The sequence below is a fragment of the Cutaneotrichosporon oleaginosum genome (assembly GCF_008065305.1).
Source record: "Cutaneotrichosporon oleaginosum strain ATCC 20508 chromosome Unknown ATCC20508_contig03, whole genome shotgun sequence".
NCBI lineage: Eukaryota > Fungi > Basidiomycota > Tremellomycetes > Trichosporonales > Trichosporonaceae > Cutaneotrichosporon > Cutaneotrichosporon oleaginosum.
The window spans coordinates 3013954-3035279 of NW_027072172.1; the positions used below are offsets into that span (position 1 = coordinate 3013954).

At 61.5% G+C, this 21326-nt stretch overlaps 8 protein-coding genes across 8 annotated transcripts; 4 read left to right on the forward strand and 4 right to left on the reverse strand.

Moving 5' to 3' along the window:
* Positions 1 to 81: 81 nt before the first annotated feature.
* On the reverse strand, positions 82 to 1284 carry COLE_04397 (uncharacterized protein; the record flags this gene model as incomplete). The annotated part of the gene is made up of 8 exons (XM_018424418.2): positions 82 to 117; positions 158 to 317; positions 355 to 419; positions 453 to 641; positions 675 to 696; positions 730 to 822; positions 857 to 1197; positions 1231 to 1284. 8 exons carry the CDS (start codon positions 1282 to 1284, stop codon positions 82 to 84), a joined length of 960 nt encoding a protein of 319 aa, XP_018275614.1.
* A 314-nt stretch (positions 1285 to 1598) lies between these two features.
* On the forward strand, positions 1599 to 1971 carry COLE_04398 (uncharacterized protein; the record flags this gene model as incomplete). The annotated part of the gene is made up of 2 exons (XM_018424419.2): positions 1599 to 1641; positions 1721 to 1971. 2 exons carry the CDS (start codon positions 1599 to 1601, stop codon positions 1969 to 1971), a joined length of 294 nt encoding a protein of 97 aa, XP_018275615.2.
* Positions 1972 to 2153: 182 nt separating this feature from the next.
* COLE_04399 (uncharacterized protein) lies at positions 2154 to 3348 on the reverse strand (the record flags this gene model as incomplete). The annotated part of the gene is made up of 2 exons (XM_018425601.1): positions 2154 to 2642; positions 2674 to 3348. The coding sequence occupies 2 exons, from the start codon at positions 3346 to 3348 to the stop codon at positions 2154 to 2156; spliced, it is 1164 nt and encodes a 387-aa protein (XP_018275616.1).
* Positions 3349 to 3731: 383 nt separating this feature from the next.
* Positions 3732 to 6226, reverse strand: COLE_04400 (uncharacterized protein; the record flags this gene model as incomplete). The annotated part of the gene is made up of 3 exons (XM_018424420.2): positions 3732 to 3870; positions 3905 to 5689; positions 5724 to 6226. 3 exons carry the CDS (start codon positions 6224 to 6226, stop codon positions 3732 to 3734), a joined length of 2427 nt encoding a protein of 808 aa, XP_018275617.1.
* Positions 6227 to 9712: 3486 nt separating this feature from the next.
* Positions 9713 to 10936, forward strand: COLE_04401 (uncharacterized protein; the record flags this gene model as incomplete). Its single annotated transcript, XM_018425602.1, has 2 exons — positions 9713 to 10290; positions 10345 to 10936. 2 exons carry the CDS (start codon positions 9713 to 9715, stop codon positions 10934 to 10936), a joined length of 1170 nt encoding a protein of 389 aa, XP_018275618.1.
* A 733-nt stretch (positions 10937 to 11669) lies between these two features.
* COLE_04402 (uncharacterized protein) lies at positions 11670 to 15599 on the forward strand (the record flags this gene model as incomplete). Its single annotated transcript, XM_018420546.2, has 2 exons — positions 11670 to 11927; positions 12087 to 15599. 2 exons carry the CDS (start codon positions 11670 to 11672, stop codon positions 15597 to 15599), a joined length of 3771 nt encoding a protein of 1256 aa, XP_018275619.2.
* Positions 15600 to 15875: 276 nt separating this feature from the next.
* COLE_04403 (uncharacterized protein) lies at positions 15876 to 16250 on the forward strand (the record flags this gene model as incomplete). Its single annotated transcript, XM_018420016.2, has 2 exons — positions 15876 to 15981; positions 16138 to 16250. The coding sequence occupies 2 exons, from the start codon at positions 15876 to 15878 to the stop codon at positions 16248 to 16250; spliced, it is 219 nt and encodes a 72-aa protein (XP_018275620.2).
* Positions 16251 to 17272: 1022 nt separating this feature from the next.
* Positions 17273 to 19767, reverse strand: COLE_04404 (uncharacterized protein; the record flags this gene model as incomplete). Its single annotated transcript, XM_065626344.1, has 5 exons — positions 17273 to 18744; positions 18799 to 18874; positions 18918 to 19040; positions 19086 to 19111; positions 19233 to 19767. The coding sequence occupies 5 exons, from the start codon at positions 19765 to 19767 to the stop codon at positions 17273 to 17275; spliced, it is 2232 nt and encodes a 743-aa protein (XP_065482425.1).
* Positions 19768 to 21326: the final 1559 nt, after the last annotated feature.

Below are 21326 nucleotides of genomic sequence, written 5' to 3' on the forward strand. Positions count from 1 at the left end.
CAGATCTCGGACATTTCCAGCCGCATTAATCGTAGCTCGTCCTGCCTCTCCAACATGCGTTTCCAGTCGTCGCTGAGCGTCTCAGTCGTCGTACTCCTCGTCCTCGAGAGCATGCATCTGAGATCAGCTATCGCGCAGCTTGCTTGTAGCGGCTCACCTTAAACTCGAGGATACCATTGTGCATGCCCTCGGCCAGCCCCTCAGGCAATGGCAGCATCACCTGGACACATAGAAACCCGCCCTCCTCAATCTGCACACACACCTTAAGCGCATGCTGCAGCGCTCGGCCCAGAAGCGCGATGTGTGACGCGTGATAACTAATGGTCAGCTCCGATGAGATTTTGTTAAGCTCACCTGTACTCGCACTTGGCGCTGCACTCAAACGAGTCCATGACCTCGCGATCGTTGGGGTAGTCGAACTGTCATGAGCATCTAACGCTGAGCGAACTTACCTGAATATTGCCGAAGTCACCTTCCGCGTAGACCGTGAATGAACCAACAGCGTTGCGGCGCATTGACCGATCGCGCGGCAGGCGAGAGGTATCAGCTACAGGCGCGCCCGGCTCTGGAGGGAGGACACGAAGCGTCACGCGGCTGCAGGAGGGGGGCAGGTCAAGAAGGGCGTCGCGAAACCATTCAGCCTGTTGTTAGCTCGAGACCTTAGCGATGCGCACCTTGATGATAAGATACACGGCGCTGGAGTCAGCTGCTGCTTTTATGGCAACTCACCGCTCATCGTCGTTGAACGGCTGGTTCATCAACTCCTCAGGCTCAAGTGTGAACAGCTCGCACTTTGTGACGGGACCCTTGGCATCGTCGCGTCTGCTGTCAGCGAGTCTCGGTCTTGAAAAATCACAAAATAATGCTCAGTGGATACCCCGGTCCGGTCCAGGTCATGCGCATGCCGGTGCTCCGTGCTCTGGAGGTACGCCACTCCGTCTCCTCGTCGTCGCCTTCGCCCGCCCATCGCTTCTTCCTCTTCCCTACACTTGGCAACGCTCCTCCTCCCGCGCCAGCGTTCCCGAAGATGTTAAGACACTGCAGCATCGCGTCAAGTGAGATCTCGAAGCACGCCGGCTCGCCGGTCCAGCTGAACGCGTCGAAGACGTTGGTCGGGATCCATGCGGTTGCGCAGAGACTCTTGACCTCCTCGACGGTCACTTCGAAGCCGGCTTGCGAAACAGTCATGGCCGCGTTCTGTGTGAGTGCAAGTTCAAAGCCACAGCTTACGTGCTTGAGGCCGACGCCACGGAGAAGTCGAGCGAAGTGGCGCACGTCTGCCATCTCGGCGACGAGCAGCTGGAGGTGAGCTTGTGACTCGCGCCGACTACACGGTGAGAACTTACAGGCTCTGCTGGCTCTGGCTCCCTATCCTGTCGCCGTAATGATGCCAACTCTGCCGCCGACATGTCCGAGAAGCTAGAAGAGAGATGAGGCTGAAGAGATCGAGATGCGCCTTCCTTCCTTCCAGCAGGTTGACTCACCTCCACCACACGGCGGGGCGGAGATGCCGTCGTCTCCGCATTCGGCCTCCACCCGAATGTCTGAAGCTTGACGACCATGCCGAGATGTCAAGCGTTCCTACTTCACACTCCACAATGAGCGGACGTCTTGTACCTATCCTCCTCGCCGCCGGTGTCGGTGAGTGAGCTGCGCCGAGCGCAGCCGAGCTCAGCCGAGCCTGAGCTCAGGCCTGAAGCCCGCGCCGAGCTCACCCCAGGCGTCGTCTCGGGCGTGTATATCTGGAACGAGCCGCTGCAGCAGGTGACGGGTCTGCGCCCGTCGCCGGAGGGCACGAAGCCCGTGATTGAGTGGCAGACGCAGGACGGCAAAGCGGCCGAGCAGGAGAAGCCGAACCCGCCGCCCAAGGTGGCCAGCGTCGATAAGGTCGCGGGCGCGGCGTCCAGCCCCGCCGAGCCGCCAGCGGGGACGCCTAACAGTGCGGAGAACCTCGCTCCATCACATTCGTGAGTGGGCAGCCGAGCGAGCTGACGGCAGGAAGCAGTAGTGCCGTCATGTTACACTGCTCCCGGCTGCGCATTGCAGGGCTACTGACGTCGATGCTTGGCGATTGTCGGGAGGGTGAGCTCATGGCCCATTATCATGTGGATTTGTATAGACCCTCTGCACCCTACACCACGATTACTACTCGCCTACTCCTTCGACACCTCAACCACCACCTTGCCCTTTGCCCGCGCGCTCTCGAGACGCTTGTATGCCTCCCGCGCCTCGTCAAAGCCCCACACCCCATCGACCATGACCTTGCCCCCAGCCGTCAAGAACTTGTCGTACGTCTCGAGCTTCTCCTTCGTCGGATCAAGCATGATGCACGCGTACCTCCGCCCGGTCCAGGTGCGCGTCCAGCGCGGCAAGTAGTCATTCAGCCTGCCGAGCGCTGTCCGCACAACCTGTGCCGGCGTGTACAGATTAGTAGCGGCGCCACCCATGGCGTCGCGGCTCGTCTTGTCGCCCACGATCGTGACGTAGATCCCGAGCTGCGGGTGTTCCGCCGAGTTGAGGAGCAGGTGGTCGAGGTGCGGGAGGAGGGCTGTGCCGCCCACACAGTCGAGCACGACGGCGTACGGCGCATACTGCGACATCAGCGCGGCTTGGGGCACATGCTGCGTCGTGTAGTCGATGATCTGTGGTCAGATTCATCAGTGGGAGACGTACATCGTCGGCGCCGAGGTCTTTGACCATCTGCGCGTTTTTCCCGGAACACGTTGCGACGACGTTACACCCCATCTTCTTCGCGAGCTGCACGGCCACATGTCCCGTCCCGCTGCTCCCTCCGAGTACGAGGACGCTGAGCCCCCGCCCCCCGCCCGTGAGGAAAGGCAGGCGGCCCCACTCGACAAGCGCGTCATACACTGTCGTGTAGACGAGGGGGACGGCGGCAGCTTCTGCCCATGAAAGTTCCTTGGGCTTCTTGACGAACGGCGCCGAGGCATGCACCGTCACGTACTCCGCTAGGAAACCATGTCCGGCGGGGCTGAAGCGCTGGCCGTACACTTGGTCGCCGACGGCGTAGGCTGCGGACTTGGAGGCGTGGACGACGCCAGCAAAGTCGATGCCTGGAACGAGAGGCGTCGTGGGCGTGGGCGGGGTGCAGCCCGTCAGGTTGAGGAAGGTGGGCGGGGCTTGCGCGCTGTCTGTCAGAATGGATGCGTGTGGGGCAACGGCGACGTACAGCTGCTCGTCTACGGGATTGAGAGCCGCCGCGCGGACTTTGATCACCAGCTCGCCGGGCCCGGGCTCGGGGATGGCACGGTGCGCCTGCGAGATGGTGCCCGACAGGCGACCGGCGCGTGTATACTCCCACACCGTGTTGTCCTTGATGACGGTCATGTTGGCGAGACGCGGATGATGAGGAGATAGTCAAAGACACATGTAGTGCCCACGCCAAGCATGGCATGGCACACGACAGCAGGCCAACGATGATTAGAAGGCACGGCTAGTTGCGGGCCGGCAAACGAAGCGACCGGTTACTTGCCCCGCTTATCAGTCATCACATCTCGTCCCGATCGGCTTTTACCCAGCTCCTATTCAGCTCCTATCCAGCTCCAACCCAGATTCTCAGTGAACGACGGCAATCGCATCCGAGGCTCAGGGTGAGATTGGTGAGTGGTTACGCTGAGCAGATGCCGAGTGCAGCCCGCTCCTCACGCGCGGCAAGATCGGAGACGTTCATATGCCGCATGCTATCTATGCAAAAGAGTGCTGTGTTTCTCCTAAACCTCGAGCTGCTTGATGTCCGTGCGCTTGATGGCCATCGCAGGCGCGCCCTCGCCCTTGGTCTGCTCGTCAAGCTCCTTCTTCTTCTCGTCAAGCTGCTGCTCAATGTAGTCGTCCATCTCGTCCTGGTTCTCGCTGTCTGTCAGTCATGTCTTCCATGGCAACTCACAAGGGGCGCTTGCCGAGGAGACGGTGCATGTCCTCGCGGCTGATGACCTCCTTCTCGAGCAGGAGCTTGGCGACCTTCTCGACCTCAGGCTTGTGCTTGGTGAGCAGCTCGGTGGTGCGCTTGTGCGCATCCGTGACCATCTTCTTGACGGCCATGTCGAGGGCCTGCGCCGTGGCCTCGGAGAAGGGCTTCTGGAGACCCTCGTTCTGCTGCTCGCGGTTGCCGAACGAGATAGGGCCAATGTCGGGGTTCATGCCGTAGTTGGCACACACCTCAAACGCCATCTTGGTGACCTTTTGCAAGTCATCCTGCGCACCAGTCGTAATCTCGCCGAAGAAGACCTCCTCGGCCACACGCCCACCGAGCGTCATGCACATGCGGTCCTGCAGCTGCTGCGTTGAGAACAGGAAGCGCTCCTTCGGCAGGTACTGAGCGTAGCCGAGGGCGCCGACGCCACGCGGGATGATCGACACCTTAAGGAGCGGGTCGGCGTACTCGAGGAACCAGCCGCACACGGCGTGGCCAGCCTCGTGGTAAGCGACCGTCTTCTTCTCCTTCTGGCCGAGGACACGTGACTTGCGCTCAAGACCGGCGATCACACGCTCAATGGCCCCGTCAAAGTCGGCCCAAGTTACGTTCTCGCCTCCACGGCGCGCGGCGCGCAGAGCACCCTCGTTACACACGTTGGCGATGTCGGCACCCGAGAAGCCGGGAGTAAGAAGCGCGAGCTTCTCGGCAACGTCGTCAATCTTCAGATCGGGTGAGAGCTCGAGAGGGCCCAGGTGGACCTTGAAGATCTGGCGACGGCCGCTGATGTCCGGGCGGTCGATAGCGATGTGCCGGTCAAAACGGCCGGGACGCATCAGGGCGGGGTCAAGGACGTCGGCGCGGTTGGTACCGGCAAGCACAACAATGTGCTCCTTGGTGCCGAAGCCGTCCATCTCCACAAGGAGCTGGTTGAGGGTCGACTCACGCTCGTCGTTGCCGCCAAAGTGGCCGCCCTTGCCACGGGCCTTGCCAATAGCGTCGATCTCGTCAATGAAGACAATGGCTGGGGCGTTCTTCTTGGCCTGGGCGAAGAGGTCACGCACACGCGAGGGACCGACACCGACGAACATCTCGACAAACTCGGAACCCGAGACGGAGAAGAAGGGCACCTTAGCCTCACCAGCGGTGGCCTTGGCAAGGAGAGTCTTACCGGTACCAGGAGGTCCCGAGAGAATGGCACCACGGGGGATCTTGGCACCAAGCTTTTCGTACTTTCCTGGCTCCTTAAGGAACTTGACAAACTCCATGATCTCCTCCTTGGCCTCGTCCATACCAGCGACGTCGCGGAAGCGAACGGCGACATCCAGGTCCTCGTTAAACTGCTTGGCCTTGGATTTGCCGACGCCGAAGACACCACCAGGGCCACCGCCGCCCATGCTGCCAGATGTCCGGCGCGCCATCCAGAGGAAGAAGCCCATGAGGAGGATTGTTGGCGCCAGCTGCATCGCAACGTTGAGCATCGACGTCTCGTCGTGATACGAGACCGGGACGCGCTCAGCGGGAGGTATGCCAAGCTCGTCCTGCGTCTCACGAAGGAGGTTCTCGAAAGCCTCGAGCGAGCCGATGGTGAACACGTACGGTGCCGGGCCGGTGCTCGGGGACTGTGGCCCGGAGCCGGTCGATGTAGAGCCGGTGGTATTGGACGACGCAATGGGGTTGTGCAGGTGAACGCGAACCTTGGTGCGGTTAACGACCTCCAACGACGACACAAGACCGCGGGCGAGCAGCTGGTTGCGGCTGATGTCAGCTCATTCACGTATGTCAGACTCACAACTCCTGCCAGGTAATCTCGCGAGTGTTGCCAGATCCTGGCGATGTGAGAGAGTACAGCGCGTAGGTGGAGATGACGGCGAGGAGGAGCTGGTTCGGGGTCATGCCGCCGAAGTTTCCGTTGGGACCACCACTCCCTCCGCTGCCGCCGCTACCACCACCACCTCCGCCGCCGCCAGTCGCCACCTTCTTCTTATTAGGATCGTCCGAAAGGCGTGGTCTGCGGTCTTTCCACTCGGACGTATCGTCCTTCCCAGGCTCGGCAGGCTCCTTATGCGGCTCGCTAGGGCTGCCGGGAGGAGCGGGAGCCTTGGGAGGCCCACGGCGGGGGCCGCCGCCGAACACACCCTCCAGGCCGGCCGGGGTAGGCGAGTTGTCGTTTGGTCGTGGCTGGCCAGAGGGTGATGCGTAAGCGCGCGCAAAGCGCAGAGGAGTGTACGCAGGCAGCGCTAGCCGCCTACGCGCTTGCCCCGCGACGCTGCGCAGCGAAGAAAAGCGGTACATGGGTACCGGCAGATGAAAAAGTGAAGGAAATGGGGATGGAGATGAGCAAGGCGGATGGAGCAAGTGGGACAGATACTGACTTGCGCGTCGAACGACGCCGAGCCGAGGCCGAGTCAAGCAATTTGGTTCCGCTCCTCTCGCCACTCGGCATAATTGGTATTAGAGGGTAATCCTAATACACGGAGATCCCGCTTCGAGGCCGCTAATCTCAGATGAGGGTTAGTGACGTAGCCTTCGACATGTCAGTCGCCGCCACTGCTGAGGCTACATCCGATTCTCTCCGCTCGCCACAATCGTTCGCCTGACCGAGCACGAAGCGACGTTTTGATGTTGAGACACTGAACGAGCTCACCGATTTGGGTTCCGAATGACCGTTGCGGCCCGCTGCCAAAAGGAGGTGGCGCGAAGGAGGGCAGGATCTCCCGTATCGCGTCTGTCTGTGTGTGGCACACAAGTTCCACCACAACTTCAAGCTGCGCCACGGTGTGCACGTCCTAGTGTCTCTACGCTTTCTCTCGAGCTAAACACCTTATACTCGGCAAAGCTCGCGGTTGCGGTCCTCCAGAGGTAACGGCGGGGTGTGTACGCGCACAGGCCATTCTCTCGACCTCAGATCCGTGACCGGCTAATCCAACTCACCTACAGTAGATCGCAGCCGTTCCACCCCCGGCACACCTCCTACACTCTCGCATCACATTCTGTAAGTTCCAAGAGATCCAGCACAGACCTCTTGTCCTCTTCGACGGGTATGACTGTGAAATATCTTGGTGCGAGAGCCTTGGCTGAGAGCTAGCTCGACCAAGGGTGTGAGAGTGTGTGGTGGAATGCTCAGGATTGCTCACACCGGGACATGAGCACTAGGTGACTTGTGTTGTTATTGCCAGACAGGGAGTTGTCGAGTGTGGGGGGCGCGTAACTGGTGAATGGGACGCCACTGTGCCTTGACGGAGATTAACTCGAGAGATATATGGGTCTGAGCGAGAGGCGTATGGCTGTGAGAAGCCATCTCGAGGCAATGCATTGAGGGCGGGGGCGAGTGTAGTGTCCTGATAGCGAGGACCGAGAGATCTTCAGAGTGAACGGCTGTTTATGACAGTTCTAGATGTCGCTTAAGCCTGTGCCGAGCCTTCACGACACTCGAGTGATGCCGAGGAACGCTCGAGAACAGTGCTCCGCAGCGCGGCGAATAATCAGAATAAAGTTGGTGTCAGCTTCTTTCTCGGTCCTCAGTATTCCTGGTGCACAGACCACCCGCCCTTGTGCCTCCCTGCGAATTACATGGGCAGGCGTCAGTGTAATGAGAAGGTCCTGTAGCTTTGTGACGTCGTGACGTTGTGACCTGCCAGTCCAAGGATGTCACACGGGTTGCCAAAACCCACGATGGGGTGAAAGGGGACATGGCGTTCCCCTCTCCTTTCAATGTGGGTGCAACCAACCCTATGTGCACGGAGAGGTGCAGTCTTATCACTTCCAAACGGCAATCTCACCCCTTCGTGACAGCTAGAAGTGTTGCGCCTCAGCCAACTTGTCCGAAGTGGCGCCAGCGACAGGCCATGGAACCGTCTATGTTGTCTGCACCCTCGTTCTGCACAAGTCACATGCAGACTTTGGCACATGTCAGCGTCTCCTGAGAGTAGCCGAAAGTCGACGCGATCTGCCTGACCAGGAGGTGGCGCCGTGCACTGGCTCAACGGGGGACTCCAGACCATACGGGAGTGGTACCAGCCCGTCCACTGGGGAACGCTCGGACGCGCTTCGGAGCACGACCGAGTTGCCATCTCCCCGCTGAGGATGTGACGCCGAATGAATACAAATTTCTTGTGCAGTTCCGCATCCCTCTCTGTCCAGCTCTTAGCTCTGATGTACCCATATATGTCGGTATACACCATGTGATCTCGCGTTGCTCTCGCCCCACTTCAACGCGCCTCCTTCCCCCCTGCAGTGGGCGGCAGCTTTGCGGCTCCTCCCAGCACTGCGTTTCCGCCTCCCCCGAAACAGAATTGCGATCACGCTTTGCCCCACCAAGTTTGAGAATATCGGGGCACATTTAACACGCTTCAACAGTGCGTCCGCACCGAAGTAGCGGGCATTGCTAGCATTCTTGAGCTGGGCGACCAGTTTGCCCAGTTCCTGGTTTTCTTCTGGAGGTTGGCTAAACTCAAACAGTTCTTACATCGCACGGCCGTTATTGTCGATTTTAATCAGGAATTATAACTGTAGGTAGACCTAATGCGGGAGGTCCCACTGCCACGCACTGACATGTTCCTCCAATGTCGCTACAACGCTTGCTCATCATCGCTTCAGGTTGGCGCCACTCACAAAGTTGGGGGAGCCCTGTGCCACAGCCACACACGAAACGCCGAAATATCCGAGACACACGGGGGATTACGTGATCTGACTGGATGTGGGAGGAATTAGTCCCGCTGTTAGTGGAAGGATTGACGGGAGCAAATTGCGGATCAGGAGGACACCGTCTTGCTCCACTTGAGTCGCATCACTTGCTTCCGTCCACTCGCAACTCGACGGAATCAACCTCTCTCTCTCCCTCCCACCCTTCCCACCGTGGTCATCCACCACCACCACAGCCACCCCCAGCAGCCCCCGCCGCCGCTCACCCAGGTCATCCAAGCACCCACGACGGCGCCGCCCTCGCATCCGCCAGCGTCGAGCACTCCTCATCCGTCGACCGAACACTCGACCACTTGGCCCTACGCGTCAATCCTTCTTGGCCAATCGCGTTACTCGGCTGCACAGTCGCTCACCTGCTGGCAGCAGCTCCCCAAAGAGCATCGCAACCCACCCCACCTCCATACAACCAGGCTGCCGCACCTCCACTCATCCACCCCCGCTCGATTCAGTCATCCACCCACTCCCACGTTTCGGTTGCTCCCGTCACCCCCGCCTCCGCCTTCCCCTCCGCCTCCCATCCGCCATCTAGTGAGTTCCAGTCCGCTCACTGCTTTGTGCATCTTCCATCCCCCATGTCCTATTCATCGCGTTTTCTGATCCCTTGTTCTCTCCCAGTCATGCTGTGACGCTAACCACATTCTCCCAGGTATCCCATTTGGACACACTCTCCGCGGCGAGCTTCAGGTTCACCATCTCTCGCTACATCGCAGCCGCCACCTCTTCTGGAGCCAGTTCCCTCCCCATCCACATTTGACCCGCATACAGTCAGTGCGACCTGCCATCGACCTCACTCCCGCGGCCTTGACGCGCCAAGAACGTTTAGACCATCCAGTCCATTCCCCGCTGTCAGCCGATAGCCAGTGTTACTGCCCCTCTCCCCATATTAGCACTTCCCCCAACTCTCCGTGTGAGCCTCGCTTCGACTTGCTCCTTGACGCAACTCGGCCGTCATCCGCGTTGAGCATCACTTGTCCTCCTACGCCATCTTCTTTAGCTTCTCCTACGCCATCGGGCCGGAGTCCTACCTATCATCCTCAACACAACAACACCTTACCCAACCTTCCTTGGTCCGCAACCATGGCTGAGCAGCAGACCCAGCAGTCCCCGCCAAGCCCGGCCAAGGCAGAGCCTGCCATCCTTGAACTCGGACAAGAGGAGGTCGCTCAGCAAGCCCCGACCACTGAGGATCAGACACAGCAGCATCATGACCCCACCATCCATCACGAACATGACCATGACGCAACCGTTGCCGCAGTGCAGGCTGTTGATCAACACGTTCAACCCGACGCCGCTTACGCCCCACTTCAGCAGGACCAGTGGGGACAGCAGCAATACTACCAAGTCGGCGACCACCTTGCTGGCGATTATTCACAGATAAACGGCGTCATGCCTCTTCCGGGCACTGAGCATGGAGGTGAACACTACGATCAGAGCGACTACAGCGCTGTAGCGGCAACTCTGTCCAACTGGGCCGAGGCTCACCCTGTCGACCCTTCAGCAACCGGCGGTGTAGACATGACCGGTGGAAACGGAAGTAGTGTACCTCTTGGCGAACAGGTGTCGAACGGCGAGGTTCAAGTTGCCCCGCAGTCGATGACTGAGAAGCCCAAGAAGCTCATGTTGGCGTGTCACTTCTGCCGAGGGCGCAAACTCAAGTGAGTAGCCCAGAGTTAGACTAGAGCTGTACACCGACTCGCGCTGACGGGCAGGTGCGATGGCAATCGCCCAACTTGCCACCACTGTGCGAAGCGCAACTTGTCCTGCACGTACGATGAACAGGTTCGCCGCCGTGGGCCGGGGAAGCGCACCAAGGAAATGCGCGAACGCGCGGCGCGTGAGGCCGAACAGGCGGGCATGAGTGCCCTTAGCGCAGAGCAGCTTGCAGAGCACCTTGCAGCTGCGCACGCCAGCGGAACACCTCTCGGCGAATTGCCCAAGCGGGCAGGGCGCAAGCGCAAGTCGGAGGCGATCGACGACGAGGTCAAGAAGGCGCGCTTGCTCGACGAGGACACTGCTGCGGCAGTCGCTGCGGCTCAGGCCATGCACCACGCCGAGCAGGTTCACCACGACGTGCACTCGCTTGAGGCTCTCTCCGCCCATGAGATGCCTCATGAGATGCCTCACGACATGCAGCATGACATGCAGCACGACATGCAACACGACATTCAGCACGACATGTCCAATATCGACCCAGCGCTCGCAGGGGCGGACGGCGTCGGCGTCATGGACCTTGCGCCGCTCGAGCCCGGCACCCTTGGCCAGGTCATTCAGCAGCTCAACGGGCAGCACCAGCAACAGTGACTTGCCGATTGCCGTCCGAAAAGCCCTCTTTGAGGGCCTTTGACTCCTGCTTATACGTCCGTGTTTGGTTTATTCTGGATTAGCGCAGCGTGAGGACACGGCTGGCGCGACGTTGTACAATGTATGTAGCGCGCGTAAGCGCAATCGCTAGACAATGAGCGATGGCTGGGCGATGTGATGTATGCTAGCGATCTGGCTGCCGGACTTCAGGCGAGACGGAGGTGGCGGATATGCCCTTGTTGCCATTGTTGCGTGCAAAGTGGAGGTGTCAATATTATATCAGGTGGAGGTGCGCAAAAGTTGGGACATAGCAGTTGTCATTGTGAACAGCTCACCTCAATCTTCCCGCTCATCGAACGTCACGGGATGCCACCAAAACGACGCCCCGTCAACGTCGTACGTTCTGGCAATGCGGGCAACTCGTCCAAAGCCAAGCCCGATCCGAAGAAGGATGCCAGCGGCACCTCTGAGTCCGACAAACCACCACGGCCCCCACCCCTGTTTCCCGTGGGCTACAAGAGCCCTGTGACGGTTCTGAACGAGAAATGTCAGAAGGCCGGATGGGAACGGCCTATAATCGATGTTGTGAGTGCGGCGCAGTGCTCGCCAAGCGTGGATCACGTCTGACGGGCGATAGCGAGCGAACAGGGGCACGCCGACGACGTATAGCGGTGCAGTGACGCTGCGCAAGCGCAAAAACAAGAACGTGTTTGATCTCGACACGGTGCGGCTGATGCCGCACCCGCCGCTGCAGATCGAGTCCGAGGCGATGGCGAAACACTTCGCGGCTACGTACGCGCTCTTCCGCTTCTGCTCGCACCTCCCGATGGCGATGACGCTGCCGCCGGCGATCCGGCCGTACTGGTCCGAGCTGATGGCGGAGAAAGCGTCGGCGCCGGCGCACCGCGAGTGGGAGTGGAACGCGGACCCCTTCGCGGCGAAGAAGGAGGTGGAGGAGCGGCAGAACAAGCGGGCGGAGAAAGAGCGCGCGGTGGAGGAGAGCAAGGCGGACGCGCGCGGCGAGCGGAGCGGGCGGGGCACTCCGGCGCCGGCACCCGACGGGCGCAAGCACGGGCGCGCGTGGGAAGACGCGCCGGAGGTGCGCATGGCGCCGGCGCTGCGCGAGATGGTCGAGGGCGCCGTGAAGAAGATGATGAAGCGGTTCCCGAGCGCGGTGATGGACGCGACGCGAGACATGGGCGGGAGCGGAGCGACGACGCCGAGCGGCGCCGCGACGCCTGCGACGCCCGCGCTCGACTTGCAGAGCGTCAAGAAACAGCTCGATACACTCGGATTCCGCCCCGCGCACGTCGCGAGCTGCCTCTCGGCCCTCGCGGCGGCGCACGCACGCTTGCACTCGGGCGCCGGCGGCAGCTCGGACCCCCTTGTTCTCAGCCTCAACTTGCTGTCGCCGCTTGAAGCCGCCATCGAGTGGCTCCTCCTCCACCTCCCCGAGGACGATTTGCCGGCGCGGTATCGCCCCGGCTCCTCCGGCACCGACATGGTCACGGGCGCCAGCGTGGGCGGGCAGGAGCAGCTCGTGCGCGGCTGGCTGGTGGACAAGCTTGTGCGGGATGCGGGTTTTCCCAGGAAAGCGGTGGAGGGCGTGCTGAGCGCTGAGGGGCGCGAGTCGCTCGCGCTCGAGATGCTTGGTCGCCGGTTGTGTGGGTGGCATGGCACGGATGGCGGGTGGGGCGACGCGGAGGTCATCCCGGCCGAGGAGGACGAGGAGCGGCAAGTGGGGCGCGACGAGGAGATGCTCGCGCTCGAAGCTGTGTTGGGCGAGCGCTTCCGTCGCGTCTCGGGCGAGGGCGGCGCGGGGGACGAGATCGCCGTCGACATCGAGGCCGGCAAGGAGCGGCTAACACTGCACGTCGTGCTCGACGCGTACTCGCCATACCCGTCGCCGCAGTATCCGCAGCGCGCCCCTGCCTTCTATCTCTCTTCGACGACTTTGCCGGCATACATGCGCCTGCACTTGCACGCGGACATGTTGCGCGCGTTCCGCGACCCGGAGCGGCATGACCTCGTGGCTGTACTCGAGGCGGGTATGGGCGGCGTGGTGCTCAGCATCGCCGAGCATCTGGAAACAGCGCTTCCAGGGGTAGTCGAGCACCCGCCAGACATCGCGCAGGTGACCAAGCATCTCGTGCCGCATGTCGAGGAGGAGGAGGAGGAGGCGCCCGTGCTGCGCGCGGCGCGCAAAGCCGCCCGGTCTCGCGCCCCACGGAAACGCAGAGAGCCCACAGCAGCCGAGCACGAGGCGGTTGCGCGCGCGCACGCCTGCCTCCTCGCTAACCCAGCGTATGCGCCCATGCTTGCGGAGCGGCAGAAGCTGCCGGCATGGAAGTCGCGCGAAGAGATCTGCGGTGCGCTCGACGCGAGCCGCGTGCTCGTTGTCGTAGGCGAAACGGGATGCGGCAAGAGTACGCAGCTCCCACAATTCATCCTCGACCACGAGATCGCCGCAGGTCGTGGCGCAAGCACGAATATCATCGTCACGCAGCCACGGCGTGTCGCGGCTATGGGTGTTGCGTCGCGCGTCGCGCAGGAGCGGCTCGAGGACGTCGACACGAAGCCAGAGACCGTCGGATACAGCATCCGCGGCGAGCACCGCTCGGGGCGCGATACGCGCGTGCTCTTCTGCACTACTGGTGTCGTCCTTCGCCGCCTGGGGACCGGGGATACAGACCTCGCGGACGTATCGCATGTCATCGTGGACGAGGCGCACGAGCGCGGCGTCGACACCGACCTCCTCATCTGCCTCCTCCGCGACCTGCTCGCGCGCAACAAGCACATTAAGGTCGTGCTCATGTCGGCCACTATCAACCAGCAGATCTTCATCGATTACTTTGGCGGTTGTCCCGCACTCACCATCCCCGGATTTACATATCCTGTGAAGGACTACTATCTCGAGGACGTGGTGCCCAATCTGTCTTACCGGCCGACCCCGAGCCGCTTCGGGCCCAAGCTCAGCGAGGAGCAGAAGGCGGCAATGCGCGCCGACTACGAGAAGCTCGGACTCGCGACTGAGGATGTGCGCACCCTCGAGGTCATCTCGCAGGCCGACCGTATCGACTACGGCCTCGTGGCGGCGACGGTCAAGCATATCGTCGACACGGCAGAGTGTAATGGCGCCGTGCTCATTTTCATGCCTGGTGTAATGGAGATCCGGCAGTGTATCCAAGAACTGCAGGCGACTGCGCTGGGTTCGGTCGAGATTCTCCCGCTCCACGCCAACCTGTCGTCGGCCGAGCAGCGGCGTGTGTTCCCTTCGACGGCTCCGCGGCGCAAGATCGTCGTCGCGACCAACGTCGCGGAAACGTCGGTGACCATCCCGGACGTGGTGTATGTCGTCGACACTGGTCGCGTCAAGGAGACGCAGTACGACGCGGACAACGGCCTGCAGCGCCTGGTGGAGTGCTGGACGTCGCGCGCGTCTGGGAGGCAGCGGCGTGGACGTGCCGGCCGTACCCAGCCAGGCCAGTGCTTCAAGCTGTACACGCGCCGGACGGAGAACAACAGCATGCCGCGCTTCCCTGTGCCCGAGATCCTGCGGACACCGCTCGAAGCGCTCTTCCTGCAGGTCAAGGCGATGGACGAGGACACGGATGTGCGCGCGTTCCTTGGTCGCGCGCTCGACCCACCCAAGATGGACGCAATCGACGCGGCGTGGCAGACGCTCGTGGATCTCGGCGCCGTCGAAAGCGAGAAGCACACGGCGCGCCTCACCGCTATGGGGCGGCACATGGCCATGATCCCCGTCGACTTGCGGCTGAGCAAGATGCTTGTGCTCGGCACGATCTTCAAGGTCCTCGACCCTGTGCTGACTATCGCGGCGCTGCTCAGCTCCAAGCCGCTATTCACGTCTCCGCTTGACAGGCGGGATGAGGCGAAGCGTGCGCGCGAAAGCTTTGCCACTGCGCGCTCCGACCTCCTCACAGATGTAAAAGCTTACGACGCAGTCTCCAAGCTGCGGGGCAGCGAGGCGCGCAAGTTTTGTGAAGCGAACTTCATCTCGCCCAGCGCGCTGCGCGACATAACCTCGCTACGGGGAGACTTTGCCGCTGCGCTTGCGCAGATCGGCTTCCTCGATCGCGGGGCGGCCGCGCTCGCGGCCGCATCCACCAATGCCGCCGACACGAACCTCGTCAAAGCCGTGCTCGTGGGCGGGCTGTATCCGCGCGTCGCGCGCGTCGCCCTCCCCGAAGCGCAGTTTGAGCGCATCTCGCACGGAACTGTACAGAAAGACCACGAGGCGCGCGAGGTCAAGTTCTTCGACGCGCGCGGCCGCGTCTTCCTGCACCCGGCGTCGGTGCTCTTTGGCGAGAGCGGGTGGAAGCGCGGCTTCGTGGCGTACTTCTCCAAGGCCGAGACGTCCAAGGTGTTCCTGCGCGACGCGACGGACGTGCCGCTCTACGCGCTGCTGCTGTTTGGCGGGCGCATCACGCTCAACCACTACGTAGGGGGGATCATGCTCGGCGACGGCGCGGTCAAGCTGCGCGCGGCGACGCGCATCGGCGTGCTCTGCGCCCAGTTGCGGCGTCTGCTTGACGCCCAGCTCGCCGAGCTGGTCGAGAGCCCGCACGGCGCCGCGGACGTGCGCGGCGACGTCACAGGCGCTATGATGGCACTATTGGCGCGCGACGGGTTGACGCAGTAGATCTTGCATGCATGCATCTGGCATTGTTTAGTTTGCGCTTCTCCCCTAATTGTAACTTTTGTGGAATTGGGTGGCGGAAAGCCTCCACCAAAACATGCACCTTATCAGAGCCCCCACGTACCATCCTTCTCCATTCACTCGATCACTTGAACTGCAGCAACTGTACTCGTCTCCATCCACATCTCCTGCCTCCTCGGTCGCCCATCCCATCCGTCTGCCTTCGCGCCGACACCGAGTCCCACCCCTCCCACGCCACCCGCCCCAAAAAGCCACACCATGGCCAACCTCGGCGTCCCCGTCAAGCTCCTGCACGAGTCCCTCGGACATGTCGTGACGGTCGAGCTCAAGAGCGGCGAGATGTACCGGGGCAAGTTGATGGAGGGTGAGTGTGGGCGGGGTGATTGCTGCAGGCAGGATGCTGGTGTGGCCGCGCCTAGCAGGCTGATCAAGCTGAGGAGCGCTGGCCTAGCGAGCCGCGTTGTTGTTGTGCAATGTGCTGACGCTTTCCTCGCAAACCCGCCGCGCTTACACGCTACAGCCGAAGACTGCCTTAACATGGCTATGCGCGACATCACCGTCACGGCGCGCGACGGGCGCGTGTCCCAGCTCGAGCAGGTGTACATCCGCGGCAGCATGGTGGGTTTAGTTTAGGGCTGACCGCGAAATGATTCTCTCTCTCTCCACTTCTCTCCTCCCCGACGTCCTCTGCATCCTCTTCTACTTCGCGTCAACCCTCCTCTTTTCTTCCCTCCCCTTCTCCTTCCCAGTCCTACTTGCCCTCTCTTCTCTCTATCTCTCTCCCGCCTCGTCGTATCCCCCTCCCCCCCCGCCCCCCCCCACCCGCTGACCCCAGGTCCGCTTCATCATCGTCCCCGACCTCCTCGCCAACGCGCCCATGTTCAAGCGCGTGGGCCCGAACGCCATGCGCGGGCGCGGTATCGGTGCTGCGCGTGGACGTGCGACCATCCAGCGAGGTATGTTGCTCCCTTTGCTCCCCGCACGTCGCTCACACCAGCCAACGCGCGCCGCGGCGCGCCGCGCAGCCAGGGCGTGCGCCGTTAGATTGTATGAGCGATGCAGCGATAGACCTAGCGGGGAGGAGGGAGGAGGGCAGTGGGAGGCGGGCCGCGGCGCGGCCGCGAAGACTGAGGTGCGGTATGGAGAAATTGCGGGAGGTATTGATTTACTGATTCACGAGGCTCACTCCTCTCACTGCTCTCACGACGCGCCCTTGCTGAGTCCCGGCTGAGCCCCCGTGCCCAAGCAAAGCTCAACGCGAGGAGTCGCCGACTTCTTCGCTCTCTCCTCTCGGCGCCTTCGTACCGTCTTCACTTACGCCCTCATGCCCTCACTGACGCCCTCACGCCCTCGATGACGCCCACCCGTGTCGTCTCTGCCTTTGCCCCCTCTCTTCCCCCACTCACCCGCTCACCCACCCACCAACACCTCCCTCCCTCCCTCCCCTCCCACACACACGCTCAGTCACTCAATTGCATGCTACACATCGTTACCAGATCTACGACAGCGCTCAGCGCGAATGCGGACGATACAACACATAACAGCCTATGCAGGCGTGACAGACACGTCGATGGGGTCGGGGGGCCGAGTCGTGAGACGCCGGGTCGTGGCAGGCGTCTGGTCATCCTGTTCGTAACGTTCGTGGGAGGTATCACTCAAAGCCTGGCGTCAGCGCAGAAGCGGACGACCACGCACTCGAGGTCGGGCTTCTCAATCTTAATCTCACCGGCAAACAACTCCGGCTGCGTAAGGCTTGCGCTGGGGAGCGCGCCGTCGTCCTCGGCCCCGCTGGCCGCCGCCGTGTTGATGCTCATCGTTAGGCTGTCGCGGTTGCGCCCCATGCCGACGTGGCGCACAGTGCCGGCCGGCATTGGGCGTGTGCCACTCGGCGGAGAGTAGGGGTGGCTCAGGCTCTGCCGGCGCTCCGACTTGGTCGCGGTCGCGGTCGCGGAGGATGCCTGTGCTTGCGCTTGGCGGGAGATAGATCCCGTAGGCGGAGAGGGCGTGCCGCGCGGAGACATCCAGACGGTAGCTTGAAGCGAAAAGCCGGATTGATAGACGCCCGGCGAAACCGTTTGAGCCACTGCGCCTGCACCAGAGTGCGAGACCTGGCCTGGAGTGGCGGGGGGACCAGTACTGGGTGCCAAGGCCTCTGTCGTCTGAGATGGGAGCATAGAGGTAGTCGGCGAGAGACCTGTAGCAACATGCTTAGACTGTGCCTCAGCTGACATGCCAGAGCCGGGGAGACCAGGCTGCTGGAAGACTTGATTGCTCGCGTCAATCCACGCCATGTGGTTGTTGAACGTCGAGTTGATAGAAGCCGTCCCTGTTGGGCGCAAGCCGTCGCCGAGCGTGCCGGTGCCCCGGCGGGCCCAGGTGGAGGCGTCGTCGACCTTGAAGGAGGGCGCGTCGTTTGTGCCACGAAGCAAAAGATCACCGTCCTTGGAGTCGTCTGCAATCCACAGTGCGCTCATGCCAGTGGAAGGCGATAGCATGTTAGTGGTGGCCTGTTGCTGCTGCTGCTGTTGCTGCTGTTGTTGCTGCTGCTGCTGCTGTTGCTGCTGCGCGTTGGAAGCGAGGGGACGACCAGAGGCATCGAGAATCTGCAGCGTGTTTGGTTGCATGCCCATCGGGTAGGCAGACGAAAAGGAGGAGAGCCCACCGTGGAGTGGGACACCAGGCATCGAGTGCTGCTTGTGGTGCATGGGACGGCTCATCTGAAAGCCGCTGAGCGAGGGACGAGTCGAGGCAGGCATTGACAGTCGTCGAACCTGAGGCGGCTCCGTTGGACTGGCGCTTGGACCGGCACCGGCGTTTGGACCACCCACGACAGAGTCGAGGTTGAATGCTTGAAGCGCAGATCCACCACTGCCACCGGCGACCATCGTGTTGACAGAGACTGACCCTGGACCAAAGTCGATGGTTTTGGGCTCATTGAGTTCACCGGCGGCCAGGGCATGGGTAGTGTAGCCGGGGGGCGAGTGAAAGTCGGACGAGTCGGAGCTGAGCGACATGGTCTCTGCGAGCCGCTGGGCGTTCTTCTGAGCCTGAGAGGGGCGGGGTGGCACACGCCTCTTGTAGCCCTGGATTTCCTCCTTGCTCGAATCCCTTCTGAGAGTCTGGTGGGCTGATGTCAGTGGCGACAAGGAATGTTCCAACAACAACAGGCCAACAAACGTACACCATGTGCTGGCGTCTGGGTCTGCGATACCATTGTCCACATGACGGAGGCTGACCTTGCGCATCCATCCATAAATCTGAGTTTAGCAGTGGCCAGGGCCTGGAATCCAAAACATTTACGTTTAGTTGCCTTGAAAAGCTCGCAAAGCGCGTTTGGCGGTAGACCTGAGGCAGGACTTTCTCGGCCAGTTCATCCGGCCGTTCGATAATTATGAGGGTGCCGGTTTCATCCCAGCGAATAATCTGTAAAGTTTAGCTGGGGCACGCGACAACATTGGGGGGGCGTACTCGGCGATTCTGCGGTTCCTCGCTACCAGATGTCAGCACACAACGACGATAGAATAGAACACAGGCCACACAAGGGCGGGGAGGGCTCGCTTGGGGAACGTACAGCAGTCTGCAAGTCAGTAGTCTCACACAGCCCACTTGCCACTCACTGGTAAAGCTTTGTGAGGAAAGTAGCCTGCTTGCCGTCGGCCTTCTTCTGATTCTTGCCCTTTTTTGGCGGAGACCGAGGGGTTGCGGGCAGGGGCATGCCCCATTGATCCACGACATCGTTGGCAAATGGATAGGTGCCGGCCATGCCCGGCATTCCCGGCGTGGGAGTCATATATGGGGGAGGATTGCTGTACCTGGGAGTGGTGTAAAAGTCCTGTTGATGTTGCTTAAGGGGTGGGGGATAGCGGGGTTGGTGAGCCTGCTGTTGGGCCGTGTAGTCGAACGCCAGACCCTGCATGGGACTTGCCTGGCTGCTGAGCGAGGGCATGTACATGGTCGTCGATGTCTGGGCCGACTTGGGAAGCGGTCCAGATTCCGAGTTGCTGGGTGCAACCTCCCAGCGTGGGATTGGTGTCGCAGAGGATTGAGGGACTCCAACCTGCTGGGTGGAGCTGGGGTAACTGGAGGGGTTGTGTTGGTGCTGTTGGGGCATGCTACCGAGGGACACGAATTGACGTGGTGGTTCGTTCATGGCTGACTGTGCGGTTGTTGTGATGAGGAGGACGTGTAGGTGGTGTTGTTGGGAGGGACCAACAATGAGGAAAGGTGTGCAGTGAGAGGAGATGTGGCGGGTGAAGCCTCTAGAGGGTCCCAGCTTGGAGGGGGAGTCCAAGTCGAGTTGGGTCACGGCGGGGGGGCAGTGGAGACGACAACGACAGATGAACGGGCAGATGGCGGAGATTGCCTTTGATGCTGCTACCGACCGCTGCAGGCTCGATGACCGGCGGGGGGAGACGAGGATGATTGTTGATGATCCAGATTGGGTTTTGGACGAAGTGCGTTGTGCGTCGTCGTAAGATGATGTGCGTGAGCGGTCGAGCGGGGGGTGTTGTTTGTGGCTCGTCGCCAAGGAGGGGGCGCGCCTGTCCGGAGAGCGGGCAGGGGGAGAGGGGCCAGTGGAGGATAAGAGGAGATTGATGAGGATGTGCGTCTCAAGTTTGACTGAGGGCGCACACCTCTCGTTTGCCACCAACAAGTGAGTGAGTGTTGCCAGAATGTTGGCAAGTTGTTATGCGAGTGACAGAGTGGCGCTCTGCGGGCGAGTGGTTCGGATGGGATGACTATTGTCTTTGCGAGCCGAAGATAAGGCTGGGTAATAATGCAAGACAAATGAGTGGTGGTGGATGTGGCGTGTGTGTGAGCGTATTGCCACTCGAGTACAAGAGTCAAAGAGGATGGGAGGAGATGAGTGGGAGTGGAGTGTAGTTGAGTGGAGTGGCGGCCAAAAGAGGGGCCTGGGGGGGGGGGGGGGGGGGGGGGGGGGGGGGGGGGGAGAGGGGATGGAGGGAAGGGTGGAAAAAGAGGGGGATGAGGTGTGCGCGTGTGCGCGTGTGGTGGGGAAAGTGGATGAGCAGGTCTCGGGCGGGGGAGGTTGCTCGTCTGATTGCTAACCTTTTGTGATCTCGGACGGATTTTCGAGTGTCGAGCTATCTGTCGACGTGTTTCACTCGGTATGCGGTGATGTTGGAATGCAGGGAAGAGGACGAGGATGAATGTGAGGTAGCGAACAGAGTTGTTCGGGGTCTGGCCTTTGGAAGGGGCGGGGGGGTGGGGCTGAGTGGTGGTGGTGGTGGAGGTGGTGGTGTGAGGATGAGTGTAGGATTAGCGAGGAGGCGTGTTGGTGGTGGCGGCGAGTGAGGCAAGGACGTGGAGGGGGGACAAGGAGGAGGAGGAGGAGGAGGAGGAGGAGGAGGAGGAGGAGTGCGAATGGGAATAAGATGATGGAGATGATTGAGAGGATGAAGGAAAGATGGAGCGGAATGTGGATGAGTTTGGGTGGGGGAGAGTGGGGGGAGGGGGGAGAAGGGGAGAGAGACAGATGGTCTGGCCCAGGTGTCCAGGTGGCCAGGAGGTGGCCGGCGGCCGGCGGAGGGGGGGTGATGGCGTTGGGATCGACCGTTTCGGTAGATGGTCGACCGAGGGACAGAGGGCGCCACTTGCTCGGACTGCTTGCTGTTCACTCTGTGCTCTGGCGGCGCTGTGGGCGCCCGGCGACGGCGATTGGCTCGGACGCGAGACAAAGGGGTGTGG